The sequence below is a fragment of the Barbatula barbatula genome, assembly GCF_947034865.1.
Source record: "Barbatula barbatula genome assembly, chromosome: 15".
NCBI lineage: Eukaryota > Metazoa > Chordata > Actinopteri > Cypriniformes > Nemacheilidae > Barbatula > Barbatula barbatula.
In genome coordinates this window covers 2,300,659-2,321,132 of record NC_136778.1, presented here as the reverse complement: position 1 = coordinate 2,321,132, position 20,474 = coordinate 2,300,659, and the positions used below count along the sequence as shown (strand labels likewise).

The 20,474-nt window shown below is 37.7% G+C and overlaps 2 protein-coding genes across 6 annotated transcripts in view; one reads left to right on the top strand and one right to left on the bottom strand.

Moving 5' to 3' along the window:
- Positions 1-2,384: 2,384 nt before the first annotated feature.
- Positions 2,385-14,307, bottom strand: clic5b (chloride intracellular channel 5b). 2 transcript variants are annotated; one of them, XM_079475573.1, is made up of 6 exons: positions 13,686-14,307; positions 8,075-8,184; positions 7,472-7,597; positions 7,192-7,298; positions 6,225-6,406; positions 2,385-5,855 (listed from the first exon to the last, which is right to left on the bottom strand). In XM_079475573.1, exons 1-6 carry the CDS (start codon positions 14,214-14,216, stop codon positions 5,691-5,693), a joined length of 1,221 nt encoding a protein of 406 aa, XP_079331699.1. In that variant the 5' UTR covers positions 14,217-14,307; the 3' UTR covers positions 2,385-5,690. The 2 variants fall into 2 exon arrangements, with proteins under 2 accessions (XP_079331699.1, XP_079331700.1); XM_079475574.1 differs by lacking the exon at positions 13,686-14,307 and adding an exon at positions 10,315-10,566 and having other exon boundaries at positions 2,391-5,855.
- A 1,932-nt stretch (positions 14,308-16,239) lies between these two features.
- mark3b (MAP/microtubule affinity-regulating kinase 3b) overlaps positions 16,240-20,474 on the top strand; it is a 43,359-nt gene continuing 39,124 nt past the window's right edge. For 2 of the 4 annotated variants that reach the window (XM_079475383.1, XM_079475381.1), the window contains exon 1: positions 16,413-17,086. In XM_079475383.1, coding sequence (XP_079331509.1) covers positions 17,036-17,086 — 51 coding nt within the window. In that variant the 5' untranslated portion in view covers positions 16,413-17,035. Of the gene's footprint in view, positions 17,087-18,493; positions 18,551-20,474 lie in introns of those variants that run through there. The other 2 variants (XM_079475382.1, XM_079475384.1) reach the window with 2 other exon arrangements.

Below are 20,474 nucleotides of genomic sequence, written 5' to 3'. Positions count from 1 at the left end.
TGACATATACTCAAACTATTTACATCATATGATAGCTCTTCTCATTCTGAACAACTTTGCCTCCGAACACGCTTCTGTCAATTGAACGGTTCGTGAATTATCGCTGATGATGTCAAAAATCTACTTTCGCGAACTAGTCCCTGGTTTTTCAACCGATCGGGACCAAACCAATGCAGATGACTTCTCTGGAGTGTGAATGTAGATAATCATTGAAAAAAAGTTGAAATTTGTATTCATACACGGTAGGGGGGGGCAAAAACTGAACTGGGCGGAGCCTATCACATTAAAATGGCCATAAATCCAGAACGGATTAACACATCATCATGGGGCTTGGAACATATGTGTAGACCATCACTCCGAGGTCACCTACAAAAGAAGGTGCCGTTTTGACACTAGGTGGCGCTGGACCAGTAGAAATGGTTAAATTGACGCGTATTTCATTACTTAAACAATTGTGTATCATGTGACATTTGACATATACCCAAACTATTTACATCATATGATATCTCTTCTCATTCTGAACAACTTTGCCTCTAGAACCATTTATGTCGATCAAACGGTTCGTGAGTTATCGCTGATAATATCAAAAACCTACTTTCACAAACTAGTCCCTGGTTTTTCAACCGATTGTAACCAAACCAATGCAGATGACTTCTGTGGAGTGTGAATGTAAATAATCATTGAAAAGAAATTAAAATTTGTATTCGTACACTGTAGGGGGGGCCAAAACTGAACTGGGCGGAGCCTAAGACACTTAAACATACGTTGTTAGAGAAGGGTTTGAGATAGCTTCACGGGGCTTAAAACATATGTGTAAACCTTCGCTCTGAGCTCACATCAAAAGAAATCGCGGTGATTGGACACTAGGGGGCGCTATAACGGGAACAATGGCACTAAATACTGTAATTATGCAACGGTTATACATCTACAGGTTCTGATACGCTTTGAAAATAAACGTCTCGGCCCAGGAACTTCAGACTTCTTGAGTTAGAAAGCACCTTCGCCTCAATTTAAAAGCCAACAACAATGAAAATCGGATACTCATTAACGTATTGTCCAAATTATTTGACATGCTTGTAATAGAGGTGCATGTTTCTGTAAGCATGCATAGTTTCTATGAGTTGATACCTGTGATTTTTCTGTGCGTGTGTGTGTGTGTGTTGGACTTTGATCCTTCACGCGTGTGTTGAGGTGTGACCCCCTAACCTGTTCATGAATGCATGACTGCTTTTGACTGCCTTAAACCTCGAAACCCGCTTAAAGGCTGCTTGCAGCTTTAATTCTTATTGTTATTTTTCTTTGTTAATTTTTGTTATATTTATATCTGGTTGTCTGCACTATTTGGTCATCCTTCAACCCCTTGGCTGTGTTTCGTGATCTTTTTTCTATGTTATGCACTTTCTAAGCAAATATTCAATAAATAAAAAATAGTTTCATAGGACACACGCCCCGGTCCGAAGTTCCCTCCTGCGTCATCGGCTCTGAATATAATAACCTATAACAATTTATTTAAATGATGTTAATATGAATTAATGTTTGATTGTATATGGCAGGCTCATCAATTTATACAGTCAACAGCTGGATACTTTGTGGAGGTCTACCGGAAGTTCAGTTTAGGCCACGTTTGTTCATGTTGTTGCCGCTGAAACGGTCTATATGAAGTATACAAACGTCATCCATTCGATAGGTTGACCAAAAAAGCCTTAGATGTGTACGTGTGGTGGTGGTGGTGAATCTGGACTGGTCCTCCTCAGGTCCTACTGTTCTGCTTTGATGTCCGGCTGGGCTGATCCAGAAACGTCTCTGGTTTGGTCGTCAGCGTTCTGCTGAAGCCACAGGCGTGTGTCTGTCACATGAACAGTCTCCATCACATCCCACCACATGTCAGTCACATGGCAGCTTCGTTCTCAGGGAAAAGCTGATATTTGTTTCCCTAAGAAAAGTCTGGATTTATGTTACTTCCACTTTGTCATAATAAAAGTGATATAATACATTTGTGTCTGAATTCTGGACACCGGTCCATTCTGCTCGACCACATCTCAATAGTGTAGCCTATACTTACTTACTTATTTGATCTTAGCAACTTTTACAGAAATTCCTAGAGAAACATCAAACATATAAACAAAAGGAAGCCCAGTGATAATAAGTGATTTTGTATAGCCTAGGCTACTCAATAAATGTGATACATCCATTTTTTACTTTTGTAAGTTGTAGACGTGACTTGTTTATGAAGTCAAGTTTGACAGACTATCATTCATTCCTTCATTAATCCAAACTGTCTGTAATTGCTGTTATTTAATACTGCACGTGGTTTTGAGTTTAACAGTTGTTTGACTCCAGTGAGGATGCGTAGCTGTAATATCTCCATCTGCTGGACATGTTCTGCATCTCTGCTGCCAACACGAACTTTATTTTTCCACATAAAACATTATAAAACATTTACTGTCTACTGTTTAAACCAGTTTTGGGCCGATTTAATGGCATTCTTTTGTTTTCCTTTAAGGTCTATTAGATAACGTTCCAACAAACCCCAACGCACAAGATCGAGACCCACAGAGATCATAATAACATTTAAACCAATACAATTCCCATTATAACCACTGAGCCCATTTTAATTTCATTTTCTTAGAAATGTCTCATTGTGTTCATAAAATGGAAGTCATATGGGTCCAATGTTGTTTGGACATTATTCAAAATATCTTCTTTTGTGTTCTGCAGAAGTAAGAAAGTCATACAGGTTTGGAATAACAAGAATTTTTCTTTTTGGGTGAACATTTGTAACTAACTTTGGGTTTTAATTGTAACTATTTTCTTTGGTAATAAGCGTGTGTTTTTTGGGGGGTGGATGCTTTACAGAATACAGCAGTCGAAAGCTGCATGTGAGAATATTAGGAAGCATAAATCTACCTGCCTGGTGTTGGTTGTAAAGCTGGCTTTAGGAAGTGACCCGTACAGCAATTACCTCATAAAATGTGCACGATTTAAAGGCCAACTTTAACATGTTGACTTTCTGCCTTTAGTCCCGAAAGTGTTGGCAGGATTTTAGGATTAGCACGAGATGTAATGTTTTCCTCCATGTGTGCTCTTAATAATAACTTGCCCCATTAAAACAGGGTTCACTCTTCATGAAGGTACACATTTCTTGAGCATCAACCTCGAGAAAAAAATCAAGGCGACATCTCTGCAGCGTCTCTTCTCGGAGTGAAACAGGAGGACTTGTGAATCCCTCGAGACGTACAAACAGATTAAAGTTACAGCGCTGGATCACAGCTAGAGATGTTTGACATTAATGCCTCATTGTATATTATCAAAAACGCTGAATGTATACGCAGACATCCGAGACAGAGAATGTTTAAGAGCCAATTATGAAAGAATGAGGCAAGAAACCCGTAGCATATTTTCTTACTTGTGTGGAAAAATATGGCAGGCTCCATTTATTTTTCTGGACTGTTGTTTCTGGATGACTCCCGCTTTGGGTAAATAGTCACATTCTCTATTGTAAATCTGACGGGCACGGGTCTTCAGAGACTTGAGGCTCTTTATAGGAAAAATAGAGACAGGCTTGTATGGCGTTTGGCCATAATGAGAGAGTGGAAGAGAAACGAGAGCTTTGATCCGTGGCCTGAAAGCTCATGTTTAAATCTGTTAGCAGACATTACTCTTTTCTGCCCGGCGATGGAACCATCACATCAAAGTCGGTTTCTTTGTGTTAAATGGACAATGAAACCCACTTTAAATGGAGACTGTCTCCGAGACATCGCCATCGGCTATAACCTTTCACCACATTCAGAACACACCCTATCTACTTTACTTTATATATACTGTATATTTACGCATGTTTATCTTCACAAACACACAGATAGAAACTGTCTTTGTGTCACCCGCAGAGCATTTGGTCTAGATGGAGATTTTCTTCTCAGTTGTGATTCATTAAGTATCAGTTGTTTATTCCAAAATGCTTTGAAAAAAGAAAGACAGAATTGTGACAATTGTTAAAATCCATGAAGAGTACGGAGGTGTACTATTGCTATTGTACTATTGTACTATTGCTCTTTAATGACATATCGCTTATTGCTCCCCGAACTCTTTGTAAGTCGCTTTGGATAAAAGCATCTGCTAAATTCTAAAGGTCAAATCATCTGAATGGGGGTCAAATAGAGAACTGTTTGAATTCATCCATTATATTGACTTTGTTTGCAGACTTGACAAATCCGAGCTCAGTTTGTGACATCGTCTCTTCTGAAACTCCACTGGAGACGTTTGTGAGATTTCTTTCAGTTGAGACGCAAATGAGACTCAAGCCAAAGTTTCCATTTCCAAAGAAACACTCGAGATCTCATCTGTGATTTTACTTTCTTATAGGTTGATGTATATTATCACATTCAGAATAATCCAGAAATGTAACCGCACAATTTGCACACGTCACTCAATTACAATAAACGTCCATTTCCTTAGAAATCGCCCTATAAAACCCTATCAATTAGCAAAGCGTGTGCACGGGGAAAAAGGAATAATGCGAGTCAAACTATGAAAATATTATTTTACTCATAGAGCTTCGCTCTGAACAGGCCTCTTCGGCGCCACGCTTTCATTTCATATCGAACTCTTTCCAAACCACACAAGAGCGAGAGCTCCATGAGGACCCATCACAGGCGCTGTGATATTCCAGCAGTTCTAAGTGGAGAGGAGGAGACCTGGAGAGACGCCCAATCAGATTTCCTTATTCTCCATTACGCTGGACCAAAGTCCGCTGTGAATGTCCGAGCTCCCTCAGGTCATTATTTACCCGTTATATAGATTGTGAATAAATATTTAGGTATAACTAATGCAAAACCGTGGCAGATAAGGTCAAAAATAAATGAGGAAATTACCAACTCAAAAAAGTTGTTTTTCTTGGAGACTTCGGTAAACTGTATTTTGTGTGCGCGTTAAAGTACATTTACAGTATGAATACCATGTATGTGCCTTTTTTTGGAATGAAGGCACTTTATAAGTATATATAAGTTGTTTAAAAATCAAATAACTGCAAACATGACAAACATTTTCAGTTTAAAGGAAAACATCATATAAATGATGTTCCAGACTCATATGCGTTTGTCTCATGAACACAAAAGACATTTTCTGAATTTCAAATCGCTCGGGAGTGACCAGGGGCTTTCAAAGGAAAAGAAAACAAGAAAAACATGCAACCTGTGTGAAACAAAAGGATTTTCTGTCCAATGTCGCTTAAAGCATTTGTGTGGCAGCCAAACGTCCGTTTTATTTTTAAATACCGGATGTAAACACAGCTTCAATCTGGAATGAGTGGCACATTCTGAAGGTTTTGAATGCATCAACAAGCCTGTTTTTAAAAGAGCTACATAAATGTATGACTGATCAAAAAAACATGTAATAATACGCACGAAGGAGAAAACAGCAAGAGCTACAGAGCAAGAAAACATGAGGTGCATCTCTTTAAATAGAGACAGCGCAGAATGTTGAAATGGTCAGTCGTAGCTCTGTTGTGATTATAAAATGTTGTATTTCAATACTGGATTACAGCACCAGCGCATTAAACTGCTGTTTTATAATCAGGGCCATGGGCAAATGAAAGTAAAAATATTGGGTTCATCGCTTTGACGTACATGGCAAACACTCCTTCGGTCATAACCCCAAGTCATGTTGTGTTGTTTGTTCGTTTGTTTGTTCGTTTACTTGGCTAGCCTCTTAGCCACATCCTTATACGCAAATTCGATCTCATTGTCGGCCGCACACGTGTTGGTGAACTCTTCCTGTGCGTACGCGTTGTTCAAGTAACGCCACACGCCTGTTAAATCGCTGGAAATGTCAAAGTTGCGATATTTCTTGGCCACGACCTGCAAAAGAAACGAATAGACAAACACATCACTAAAAGGGTCTATATATATTTTTGAAACACCACAGCCCAATGTGTCTGAGCATGCACGCTAACCACTAGGCCATCTTTTATGAAAACAAACTATGATTTTATTCTAGTTGAAGTATATAAACATGTTTTTTGGCAGATTGAATGCCGTTCGTGTAACCGCAGTTGTACTATAAACATCATTGCAAAACTATGGTTACTGTAGTAAAATCATGGTTAATTTGTGGTTACCATGGTTAACCTATAGTGACTCTTTAAACAAATGTATTATCACGACGACAGTGTTAAGAAATGTTTTACTATACTATGTTTTTGTGCTCCTGTGATTGGTTGAGCTCACCTTCACTATGTGCAGTTTGGGCAGCAGGTTACAGTCTGCCAGCGTGAGCTCATGGCCATCCAGGAACCTGCGGTTTGAGCTCTTCTCCTCCTCTGTGCTGTCGGCATCGATCTCATCAGGCAGAGGACTGTTCAGGTATTCATCCAGCTTCTTCAGGGCTTTTGTCAGAGCCTTCTCCAGAGCTAACAAAGACATCAGACATATTTAACAGCCAAACATATTACAACTAGAGATGTGGATGCACATTATATCAGTATTGGAAAATAGGAATGTTTTTTTTTAATATTGCGTTGCGTACGATTAGGCCAATATTGGAAACGGATAATAATAGACTGTAATTTCCAAAAAGCTGAACACTAAATGAGAACTAGAGGCCAAAATGTGAGCTTTTAGGTTTAGTTTGATGTTGATTTGATCAGACACGTGCTTATTATTTCATGTTACATCAGATATCAGATGTTACTTATACATGGTTATCGCTGCATGCCTGGTGATGTATTATCGCGGTATCAATGATATTTAGTGTAATTATATATATTTTATATACAGCGGTTATATTTCAAACTATATTCATTTTATATAGCCAGGGATATTTAACAGTTCTGTTCTAGCGTACAAAAATGCACAGTTCCCCAAAAGCATATAATATATGAATATCAGCCATAACTTATATTATCCACAGGTCCGTTTCTGATCAACATCTAAGCAAATAAGCAGTTCTACAGAAATGTACAAATGTAATAAATGTAAACATTTGGAGGACATTGCTTTATAAAAACATTATGAGTTTATCAATATGTGTGTTCGCTGGGAGTTTCACGAACACTGTGATGTTCTGATATTTAGCACGTTTCCAGCACTATGGATTTAATATACAGTCAAACCCTGTCCAGCTTCAGTATACAGAGAGGAAAACAGTATATCCATTCATTCATTCCATCAGTTTGATCAGCTTTGACATGCATACCTATATTGGCATCTGGCTTTGTGTTTTTTATGAAAGCCGAGAACTTTGCAAATATGTTATTCCCAGCTGTGTTTGACTCCCTGTGTCTGGCGGCGAGTTTGGGGTACCTTCCACACAAAAAAAGCAACACAATGTCAATATTCTTTCCAATTCATAATAATTTAATATGATGTTTAATAAGATATTCATCTAAAAGGAAGAAAGGAAACCTTGGACGTGTAGTCTAGAGTTCCCGTGCAGTCATGATTCCTCTCATGTGTATTGGTAGAAATGAACTTACTTTGGTGGAGCCAAAACCTCCTCCAGGAACTCTTCGATCTTGTTAATGTCTGTCTTCACCTCACCGTTGAAGGTCAGGAAAGGCGGGTGGGTGCCTGGGGCCAGATTATGCAAATCAGCCGGTTTCCTGAATAAACATGAAATAATATATGCGTTTTTTTATTATATAACTCCATCAGGCCTTGTATGTTGAAATTAGATTCAACTAGATTAGTCTCCTTTCCATTCTGCTGAGGATACACATTTGAATTGTGTTTTTATCGGGTTAACAGGAAAATTTACTTATTATATTAAAACAAAAGGAATGTTTAATGACCTAAACGTGACAAAAAAGGGAGATTTTATTCTTTTACAAACATGACAGCATGTCCATTGTTACTGTCATTTACAGATTTCAATCTTTTGTGCTGAAACACAGTTTTTGGTACGACGCAACTTTCCCATAAAACCTTTTGGCTGCCTTTGATTCTGAAGTACAATCAACTTGACTTTCCGTGTCACTTTTTTTGGCCAGTGTTGAGTTGAAATTGCTTTTGAAAAGAAAATATTGATTTACTTTTCAAGCCAATTTGTAGTTAAAATGCAAGCATGGATGAATTCTTACCTCTTCAGGTCAACGGTGGTGACGTTGAAGACTACCCCCTTGAGCCAAAGGATCATGAAGAGACGCTGGGAGAAAGGACAGTTTCCAATGCTTTCACCATCACTGCCGGCCTAAAACACAAATACATCATCGTTATCTGTCATATCAGATACTTAGTACCTCAAGAGCTGAGAGAAGGGACATAGAAAGTGTCAGAGTGCCCTCTGCTGATGTTTAACGGTTTAAGTTTTTGGAATAACTGTACTGGTAAGAAGCCCTCTTATCTCTATTTAAATAAAAAAAACACGTGTTGAAAAACGATGTAAACTGTATTTATATTTGGTTTTGCTTGCAGCATCCGATTTGGGGTTTATGCATATTTCAATTCATTTGTTCGGAAAGTTTGGCGGACACCTGCGGTACCACGACAGATCCGCTAGAGGGTGCAAACCACCTGTTGAATACTCCTGTAATAGAGGCCATCAAGAAACTAACACAAGCAGCATCTGCATCAAATCTACATATATTTATTTTACACATTTTTTATTCATCCAAATGAAGTATTATAATATACAAATGGCCAGCCCTAATCTTTTTGATGAGAAATACCGTAACGTTTCTCATTACAGCATGGCTCAGGATATTCTTGAGAGGCAGCATCTTTGAGTTGAGCTGAATCTCATAGAGACTGTGATGTTTCAGTGAAGCGACAAGGTCTAACCTGTTTATACCACAGATACTGTCTCTGCAGTGGAGGAGATCAGATGTCCTGAACCAACAGAAGCATGAGCACGAGATCAGCTATAGTTTACACTGCCACACAATCCCCACAACTATATCAATTATGCACACAGCAACCATTAACTGCTTTACTAAACGTGGATATTCCATCACCACTGCTGTTCAATATATACTATGAAACTGTATATGTATATATATATATATATATATATATATACTGTATACAATGGGACACCCTCTCCAAAAAATGCACTCCCTCTACAGTCGCTATATGTAGTATTCTTCATAATAACATATATTGTACAATGTATATAGCACACAATATACAGCATTTCATATTTAACACTAAAACTATAAAGATAGCTCACCCATACATAAACAGTCATTTATTCACTCACAAAAGAAGATATTTCGAGAAATGTCTCACAGGTTTTGTGTTCATACAAGGAAAGGATAAGAGCTATAATAACACCAGCACAGAGATTTTGAGAGGAATCGTGGAAAAAACATGAACTGGATAACACGGTCAGATGAAGCACGAAGTCATCATCTGTCCATTCTAGCAAATTCAACACAGAAAATCGACTGGAAGCAGAACAATGGGCTGTTCCCATCTAGAAAGTGCAGGACAATTGGTGGGTTCGCATCGGGACGGGTGCTGAGATTGGCAGCAGTTCAGCACTGTAAGTACGCCGGGATGTGACAATGCCTTGTGTACTGTTGTGTTTGGTACGTTGCATTGAACTGTTTGAACGTTTAGAAAAATGTACCTTTTAGATTTTAAAATGATCTGTGAGATGCATCAATACATGTATGCCTGCCTTTGCACAACACAACACAACGCCAGTTCTGAAATTAGGTAGATTCGGACCCCTTTTACATTGGTATGAGACCCAATTTACCTGAATTTCACTCTCTCTCTAAAAATTCGACATATATGAAAACATATATCGGTACTGTAAATATCTCTTATTTCACTAATTGTTGAAGGCATACATTTTGAAGAATATATGCAAAATTGAAGCATTTAAACACGTATGTACTTTTTACGTGTTTGAAATGTACTGTATTAAGTTCAAGTAAAATCTAAACAGATATCTACAGTAAATCGATGACATTTTTTCCAATTTATATTATGTTTAATAGATTTACAACGTTATATTTCTGTACAGGGGAACATAAATAAAAGCATACACTGTGTGTGTATGTTCCCACGCGCCAATATTATAGAAGCTCGATACAAAACACAAACATTATGTGTGATGCCAACACATTACTTTGTGTATAATGGCTGCCTACGTCTACCTTACATTAACTGATCATCTGAAATTCAACGTACAAGACGTATTGACATTCGTACAGCATGCTTCTGGTCATGACCCTTGTCTAATCCACAAGCGTTACTTTAGAACTCCTATTGAGTTACACTAACATCATGAGCACTTTACAGAAGCTTCGTCATACATAACTGCGATCAAGCTTTCTTTATGCACGCTATAATACTACATTTTTCTCCTTACCTTGACAAACAACTCAATATCAGGTTCTTGGCCGTCCCCCATTTTGGACACGTTCTGTGAGTGAGGTTATTCTCCCGGCTGATCTCTGACCTTCATCTTCCAAACACAAACCCAGTTGATATTATGGATGAAATGTTGAAAGCTTGTTCTTGTCTGTTTTGGACACGAGGTTTGATGTCAGCTTCAGCCCTGACGAAAGGTGAATCTAGCTCTATCCCAAACACAGGTGATGTAAAGACAACCAATAGGTGTGAGGCTTTAGTTGGGGCGGGGCTTCTGTGAGCTCCGCCCCATCACAGAAAGTTCTGATGAGTGACACATGACCATGAGCCAAACTATGATATAAGATGACCTTGTAACTGTCTATGGTGGTTCCATTTTTAGACTCAACCTATTCAAAGATGTATGAGCTCGTTGATGCACGTTTAACATGCAACATTCATGCTTTTCTGTGTAACTGTGACATGTTCACGGTCCAGAAACTTGAAGTAGAGGAATGAGTAACATACATATTTAATGCTCGCAGGCAACGTCAGCATGAGAAGCCCAGGAGAATAAGATTCCCTGTTAAATATTGTATGAGCTGGCTTTGGTTTATAGCGTGAAACTGCGTCCAAAGTTTTTGGATGTGACTGATATGGGCCTGTCAAATTGAATCATTTGGCTTCCAGATATATAGCTGAGCATCCTAGTTATGAAGGATAATAAACCAGCACGGCTATATATTGCCAGCGCGATATCTTTAAATAAGATTATTAGTTATTTCAATATTTAAAGGCAATATTCTAAACACAGGTGAAACACTACATATCGTATAGAGATTGCACGCCCACATTTTACTATATAGGTAGTGTAATAAATGACTTGCAGGAGTCTAGGGGTCAGCATCTGTGTTGGTTTGAACTGTGTCCATAAACGGATGTATCACCATTGTGTTCTTCATCTGTATCTTTCATTAAAAAGATCCTTGTGTAGCGCATTCTATAAGCTTTGACATCGTATTAAGACGCTCTAGTGGTACAAATGATGAAGACAAATTGCATTAGGAGATTATTCTCATAAAACAAGAAGAGTTTGTGAACAGCTTCCACTATCGGTAGAAATGACGATATTCAGCCCACAGTTCATAAATAAAGCTCATTTTTGAAATATCCACAGCACACTTTTTGGATTCTTTAGAAATCGTCTGTTAGAAAACTTAAAAACTTTCTTATATTCAAAGAACCACAAGGACAATCCTTTACATTCATTCACTTATCATAAACTTTGATCCAATGAGGGAGTGTTCAACATTTTGTCTTAAAAGCCAACAATGAGTATAGCACACAATGTTATGTTTACAAGTAGGGATGTAGGTAAACAGCATAAAGTTTTCATAAAAAAGAAACTAAACAATAGAAAGTTTTGAGGAATAAGAAAAAGTGTTTAGGAATACTGTGACTAAAAGTTATATTGTAAATCCAGCAAGTAACATTGTCTAATAAAAATAATAATAAAGTAATAAATAACATTTGCAGCATTAAGACGATGAACTCTTGTTGAACTCTTGACCTTGGCAGGTCATTGAGGCATTCAAGAGTTAAGCTCTTTCATTATCACGGCCAACATTTCTTTCATAAACGTTGATAGGGAACGTCATGTTTGTAATCATTCGTGTGATTATAAACGTCTTGGTTTCGATAAGAACATGCTCTCTTTATCGCTGCTCTTTATGACTACGCTTGAACTATTCCTGAGGATTTCACAAGGCCGTTTATCATGTTTTATTCACTGGTACAATATCCACAGTATGTTAAAACATACAATTTAACATTTTAAATGTCCCGCGATCAATGTCTCTGCAGTAAATTCAATCAAATTAATAATAGCATTAAATCTTTGTTATATTAATATCATAAGAGTAAAGAGTGCATTGATCAAATCTACCGAACTCAACACACTTCACAATCACAGTTCTTCAATCAGTGGATCGAGTCAGGTAAATAAACTCAAGTGCCACGGGTTCATTTACTCAAGCCTGGAGTTCATTCTGGTTTCCATGACTGTATGGACTCGAGGTTAATGATTCACCGCCTTATGCACTCATGTCAAAACTTTCACCTACAAAGTGAGTGAATGGAAACTCAACTGTCATGTGATGTCAATGTGATGAAGTCAGTCCACTATGTCTATCTACTCACAAACTGACACCGTGAAGAAGCAGATCCCCTCAGACATGTAATGTTTAAAGGGATAGTTCACCCAAAAATACAAATTCTGTAAATCTGTGTAAATTTCTTTGTCATGATGAACGAGAGAAACACGATCTTTAAGGAGACACGATCTTTAAGGAGATCTATTATCAATATTTTTCTGGTGGAACATCTCTCACAACCTTCAAAAAACTCATCGCTTCTGTGAATACTTGACAGACAAATGAAACAGAAAAGGAAAAATAAAAGTACACCAACCCTCTCTCTTTCTCTCAACAGGCAGTGGTCTAGCTTTTGTTGAAACTATAACTTTGTATTAGCACCTATCGTACTATTGCGCCTATTGCTCCCCGAATTTTTTGTAAGAATATTCTAAATGTAAATGAGAAGAATGTAGGACAGCGAACAGTTCTGTGATAACTACCATTATCGTTTTTCCTATAATATGATAGTCAATGGGGTCCAAGAACTGTTTGGTTAGGAGCATTCTTCCAAATATCTTTCCTTGTGATCAATTTGTACAGGTTGGAACTACTAGAGTGAGAAATTCATGACATAATGTTTATTTTTAGGGCAAAAACATATCAGCTGCTTTGTAACAATGAAAATTGTAAAAAGCGTTATATAAATAAAGCTGACTTGACTTGACTTTAACCTTTAAGATAAAGTGAAAAGCGAATGTCTTTTTGTAAATGTTCGTTTACTTTCCTTAAACATTGAATGTAGGCTATCAAATCATTATACCTTACCGAGACCCATTTTCTTCTAAAACATTAAGAGATGCCAAAGCTTAACAAAATAGATAAGAAAGGAGAATTCTTGTGACGTTTTTCTGAATGGGATATCTTTCCATTTTTTATATTTACTCATGCGTGTAATTTTATATATTTAAGTTTATTTAAAGGTTAAAATATATAAAATGGGAAAATGTGTCAAAGGGTTTCGAGCTATACAGTTAAATATAGAGAAAGTGAGCTAGAGAGATGAATCATCTGATTGTCTTCAGGTTGTCTCCAAAGGCCAAAGTTAAGCAACAATATGAGGGCAATCAAAAACACACCCAGCTGACCTTCAGACTGTACCATCAAGCTTTCTTTCTTTAATTACATCAAATTTATGATATCTATGTAATGTCATAAAGATGTCATAAATAGCCCAAAATATACGAGCAACCCTTACCTTGACAAAAAGCGCAATATCGGGCTGATTTGGTACAGAAACAGTCGGGGTCTCCTCTGACGTATTCTCCGTAATGTTTTTCAGGCTGTAGTCAACTATCTCCTCTGGTTCTGGAGATGAGTCCGCTGGGAGACTGTAAGCCATGAGCAGGTCATCGTTCACCGACAAAGGCTGGTCATCGCAAGGGTCATCGCAAGGGTCCCCAAGGCTCTCTGAGGACGAGGACTCTCGCCTTGACCCCTCTCCATATCCATCTCCATTGGTCGGGGATGCTTCCACCTCCTCCATCGGGTTTTCAGCCTTCTCCTCTTGTTCATCCGAGGATGGTGTGTCTCGTTCTTCATCTTGAGTTTTCTCCTTTGTATTTATGTAATCTGGAGATATCCGGTGGATCTCATTGTACACCGGTTCTGTGTTGTTCTCGTGTTCCACAATCTCGTATGTCGGCTCTGCGTTGATTTTTTCATACGGACTTTCATATATGTGGTTTTTGTCCACTTTTTCGTAGATGTTTTCTTGGTTTGTGGCCATGGTTTAGCCTCCTCTGGGATTGTGGTGAAGCGCAGATGCCTGGAGTAGGTGGAGAGTCGAACGCGCCAGTCCACGCCTGTTGCTGCAGGAGATGACAGATCACTTATAAATGAACTTTGCTCGATGACTGTCATAAAAAATGTGTGAAAAACAGGGCCTCCTTTCTCATTTTACTTTTTATTTTAAGTTCCAACAAAAACAATAAAATTTGGGTATTAAGATTTTATTTAGATCTATTATTTTCACATGAAATATTTGTTACACAAATACCCTTATTTTTTAACATGCAGGAATAAGAATATTCATAATTTATGTCCCTAACTAACCCCAAATCATATCACATACATTATCATAAAATTTGATCCAATGAGGGAGTGTTCAACATTTTGTCTTAAAAGCCAACAATGAGTATAGTACACAATGTTATGTTTACAAGTAGGGATCTAGGTAAACAGCATAAAGTTTTCATAAAAAAGAAACTAAACAATAGAAAGTTTAGAGGAATTTAAAAAAGTGTTTAGGAATACTGTGACTAAAAGTTATATTGTAAATCCAGCAAGTAACATTGTCTAATAAAAATAATAATAAAGTAATAAATAACATTTGCAGCATTAAGACGATGAACTCTTGTCCACCTTGGCAGGTCATTGAGGCATTCAAGAGTTAAGCTCTTTCACTATCACGGCCAACATTTCTTTCATAAACGTTGATAGGGAACGTTATGTTTGTAATTATTCGTGTGATTATAAACGTCTTGGTTTCGATAAGAACATGCTCTCTTTATCGCTGCTCTTTATGACTATGACTATTTTATGTCTCTTTAACTATGTTATAATCTTTAAAAATTATATTCTTATTTTTCATCTTTTATGTTCACTAAAGATACAAATGAATTTAAGTCTCAAGTGGATCATTTAATGTTTGGTAGTCAGTACACATTAACAAGCGTATGTCAGCATAATGCCTGACATGAAGGATGTGTAGAGTCAGTCCTTTCTGAGAGAAGTTCAGGACATACGTTTATGTTTAAACACTGTGGTATTAATCCTACATGCTAGTTTTTTTCTGTAATCTCATACCTAGTCCAACTTGTTTTTGATACAGTTGTGTGTACCGTTTGTACATTCTGTCTGTGTTTTTATCCGATCACCTTGAAACGGAAGTAATTCCCAAACCTTAACAAACATTAAGATTTCTGAATGACCTTTGATGACCTGTATTTTTGTCACAATAGTGAAGTGCCCTATCATGGCCGCTAGATGGCGGTAACTAATCGTAAATTATCAGTAAAAAAACTAACGTTGAATTGGTTATCTGGTGGGTCTTGAGCGTTTACTTTAAGTGCATTTTTAAAGATTAACATGCTCAAGATGGGCATTAATTCTACGTATTGGTAAGAGAATGTTTAAACGAGAAGTTATGTACCTTTTTACGAAGTGAATAGAATTAACTGTAAAGACAAAATGTATTTTCACATCATCTGCTGGAATATAAAAGCAAAGCTGATTTTAAAACGAATATCTATGGAAATGCATTTTTTCAGTGGTATTAAAGTTATTGAACTAAGCACATAATAATTTTTATTTATCCAGTATATTTTTATAAACTACTATAATACAATACTCAGATACATGTTTGCTTACTTAAAATAAAGATGGGATCTTTGTCAATCCTTAATTAAAAAATTAGCAATTTATTAATTAAACGATAATACATTTAGCAATTTAATAATTGTAATTATTTAATAATACTTTAACAAGGCATTCAGATATTATAGGCTACTGTATGCGTTATATATATATATATATATATAATAAAATATCTATGTAGTTTGTAATTTCCTTGTTTGGATTCTATATAGTCTCTCATGTTTGTTTATAATGTGTTTTGTCCTTGTTTTTCTCAACAAGCAAAATAAACGTGCCAAATGCATGATACATTTTTTTTTAATTTACCTTTGAACCATTGGAAACAACTGTAAAAAACATTGTTCCCTCAAAGTGTTTAAATTGCATTACAGTGCGTGTACAGTTAGAAAAACGCCGCCTCACATACTTCTGGTTATAGACGTCATCCTAGTGGGCGATTTGGCCATGAACCGTTTGGGTACCATTGAGATAGTTTGCCGGGTTTTGTGGAACAGGTATTTTTCTCCTTAGTAATCACCCCAGCAACAACAAACAGCGCCTCGCCGGCCAATGAGCTTTTTCAGCCGCCTCTGTCCTCACTTCCTCCGGCTGCGCTGCGCTCTGTGCTCTGGGTTTGGCTTGGCACCATCAGCCAGCGCGCAGCCATCTTTGACTCCGCTATATCTGGGCTGGAAAAGCCCACACTTCGGAATGAGAGGAAATTAATCAACCTGGATTGATTTTGAGAAAATCACCCGGACACCGTATGTGGGACTTAAATCGGTGACCTGCGATTTAAAGCATTTCCAACCGCGCGTCCAGAAGCAGACCCGGTTTACCGCGGATCCCCCTCCCCTGTGCCTTGTTTGAACAACACTGTGTGCAGTTTCAGAAGGGCCTGTTAACTGTTTCTGCTGGAGTTTCTCTAGTCCCTAAAGTTCAGTCCGTATGCGTGTGTGATGACCTGTTGGTGTCCAGATCTTTGTGGAAAGTTGCGCCGCGGGTGACCTGTTGTGCTGTTATGCGTCTGGATAAACTATTGCAATAATCTGGAGGTTTGTGCTGGAATTTGGCATCGCATCGCGACGCGGTTGATGTTGGTCCATGATCTTCATCGGCTTGTGCACGGCAGCTGTCCACCCTGAAAGTTTGCTGCGATCAGACAGACTTCGGGAATAAAGATACATTAAAATGTCAACCAGAACCCCGCTACCTACTGTCAACGAGAGAGACACAGAAAACGTAAGTGTGAAGAGACCCTTTTATTCGAAGTTGTTCTTAAAATCGCAATGAACTTTCAAAGTTTCGAGCATCGGTATTCATGTGGTACACAGCAGGGGCCATGAATATGTATTTCGCACCGTTGGGATGTTTTCTAGTTAGTCACAGCCGGGCATGCTGTCTCTCATCTGTCGGGGTGACAGTGTGTAAAGAATAAACATCGATGGGCGATGTGACTTTCTCACGAGCAGCTTCAACCTCTCAAAAGATCTGTCAAGTCACCATCGTGCGACCTCGTGGTACAATAATGTTGCCTAAAAAGCTTCCACTTGATACACAGTAACAGTTTGTGATCCAGTGTAACAGTAATACGGTGTATGATAAATAACGATTGCTTGCTACAGTGATACAGTGTGACAGTTATGATCAAATGATACAGTGTAACAGAATTCCTGCTACAGTGACATGCTGAGAGTTTCCTGTAATGTGACAGGGCTTCAAAGATACAGTGTAACAATATTCATGATGCATTTTATTAATAAAAATAACACATATTTCTTGAAGAATGATTACCCAGAAATCTCCAGTTTATGCAGATAATAACACATTACAAATCATTGTCAACTGCAAACAAATGATGCTATTTACGTGTGATTTTTGTTGTCCAGATGACTTTTGACCGCCTGATGCGCCAGATTTAGCAAAATCGGTAAAATGTCTACATTTATGAATGTATAATAGAAAGTAGCTTTTTTATCATTTTTAATTCATATCGGTTTTTGGTTTCTGTAAAGCCAAAAATCAATCATTTACTTTGTTTGAGTTTTCTTGTTACAAACTTGTATTGAGAGTAAAAAGAAAAATCGCTAAATTGTGTTTGTGTTCCATAGAGAAATGAAAATCATATGGGTTTGAAACATCATGAGGTATGAGGATTTGTCATTTTTGGCTGAAGCTACCCTTTAAATTGTGGTGCTGGCTAACCAAATAATAAAGTCTTTCATTTAATATGAATAGAAATAAATGACATTACTTAATTGTATAACAATTAGAAACTAAGAGATTTCAAACAGCATCCTAAAAACAAAGTTTGATAGATTTGTGTCTAACAAATTTTTCAATCATACTTCATTGGAAATTATTAATGTTTAATATAGTATACGTTTGAGCTTAGTGGTCCTCGGGGGCATATTTTACCTGTTTGGTTACCCAGTCTCGCCACTGGTTAGTCCTTCAGTGACGAGGAACTTTAGAGAGGGCTGAAGAAAGAGAGAGAGAAAGCTCCAGTCGTTCATTTGCACCCCTCGGACCTCTGACGACAAGTGTCGGAAATGTTTTCACGCTCCTCCGAGCATCGGTTTGTGCCAGGCGATCAATAAGCTGTCAGCATCACAAAAACGGGCGATTGTCTGTTTCGACGGCATTCACGTTGCCATTGCTAGAATGAAGGGCTCCCACTCTGTCAAGAGGCACCGCGTAACTATAGTAAGTGCTAATTATCCATTCTAATGAGGCTGATTAAATTTAGGATGGAGAAAGAGGACTGTTGAAAATGAGTCTTTAGTAATGTGCCAAGCCACAAAGTAGATTTCGTTGACTGCGGAAGGCTTTGAATGAATTCGCCCTTGGTTCGTGTTTTGAGGTTTTTGAGCATTCCTGGCAAATCTTTAATCAGAACTTAAGCGGGTTTTGTAATTAACCTCTTAAAAAGCTTTAAAACAAACCGATTACATTTTGACACCGAGAAGTTATACACAGAAGGATGCTTTGAATAAAGATGTAGTGCAAAAATGTATGTCTAGATTTTCTCATCAACAATAGCGTGTTACAGTTTGATAAAGAAATATTACTCCATGTTCTCGCTTGTCCTAGATGCAAGTGTGTCCTAGAGGAAGAATTTAGGACACAGTCTTTTTAAGGATCTCTCTCATGGTGCTATATAATCATTGTGGTCCACAATCTTTAGCCGATTTTATGCATTTAAGGTGTTTCGTGAGTCAGAAGAAGAATATGTCTGGGTTTTACAAAGGTAGTGAGGGTTGACTCAACACCTGCTTCTCCAAATCATGTCAGACTGCTGCTGAGATGAATCACATAAATGACACGGTGACAGAATGATGCCAGCCGGGTTAAAATAACCCTACATGAGTGTCATTCCTTAACCTTTTTTTTATTGTCTGTTTATGTTCTGTTAAGTTGCTAGTTAATTGTATAAAATCTTTTGTTTTGGCCTGAAGATTACTTCTGGGAAACAGTATTGAGTTTCCAGTTTTAGGAACTTGCTTCACAATGAATAACTCTGAACAACAGTAACTCTTAATGGGTCGCACACTTGCTGGTCAGTCAGGTAACATTTATCTAGATATTTGTGACGGCGACGATAGTAAGTTCATTGCACATCAACCCCATTTTCCTTGTTTCCTTGCATCCAAGATGCTTTTGCAAGATTCTCAAAGCAAGCTGAGATTAGTGGTGGCGTGCCACAAACTTTTGTCGACTTAAGCGCATGCTTTATCCAACAAAATCTGAAATCAAGTCAGTTTTTAAGTTCGCTTAAATTGTCACGCTAATACAAATCATTTTTTTGATGATAAAGTTTGAATATATTGTACTTTACTCTGGTCTTGGCAGCTGTCACACTTATCATGCGCTGTTATTTTGTGGTAGGACTGCTGAAAGGGTATTGATTTGGAAACTTTAAAGGGATAGTTCACAAATTCTGGCATCATTTGCTCATGCTCAGGTTGTTCCAAACCTGTATAAATGTTTTGTACTGCCGAACACAAAAGGAAGGTATTTGAATGTCAGTAAACAAACAAGGTCCAGTTGAATAAACTTAGCCGATAAGTTAAGACTGCGTAAGTCTTGTCTAGACTAGTTAGGACTAATCAGTCTTACTTTTCATATTTCAATGAGCCAAATCTACCTTTTTATGTAACCCATTTAAAGAAGTTGTGACCGGCCTTGAAGAAAAACACAAGATGACTAACTACCAAGGCTAGTCTAAGCAGTTTATGCAACCGGCCCCATCTCGTCCCCCATTCACGCCTATTGTATTTATTTTCCCTACTATGGCAGTAAATGGGGGATGAGATCGGTTTGGTTACTGACATTCTTCCAATTATCTTTCTTTGTGTTCGGCAGAACAAAGACATTTATACAAGTTTGGAACAACCTGAGGGTGAGTAAATGATGACAGAATATTCATTTTTGGGTGAAACATCCCTTTAATATAGAGCGAATGACCCTGTCGTTTGCGATTTGATAAACAGGGCATAACAGCACGAGAGAATAAAGAGTGATGCTTTACTTCCTAGAAAGATTGTGAAATGTTTCAGTATATTTGAATGTAATTTAAGTTAATTTGATGAGCTCTAATCATTATCAAACATGATGTATATGGCAAGAC

Coding starts and splice junctions, on each gene's coding strand:
- clic5b (XM_079475573.1), bottom strand. CDS start 14,216: ATGGCCACAAACCAAGAAAACATCTACGAAAAAGTGGACAAAAACCAC. Junction 7,598..8,074: donor ACCACCGTTGACCTGAAGAG/GTAAGAATTCAT, acceptor ATGTTTATTCAG/GAAACCGGCTGATTTGCATA. Junction 5,856..6,224: donor CCAAACTGCACATAGTGAAG/GTGAGCTCAACC, acceptor TTTCTTTTGCAG/GTCGTGGCCAAGAAATATCG.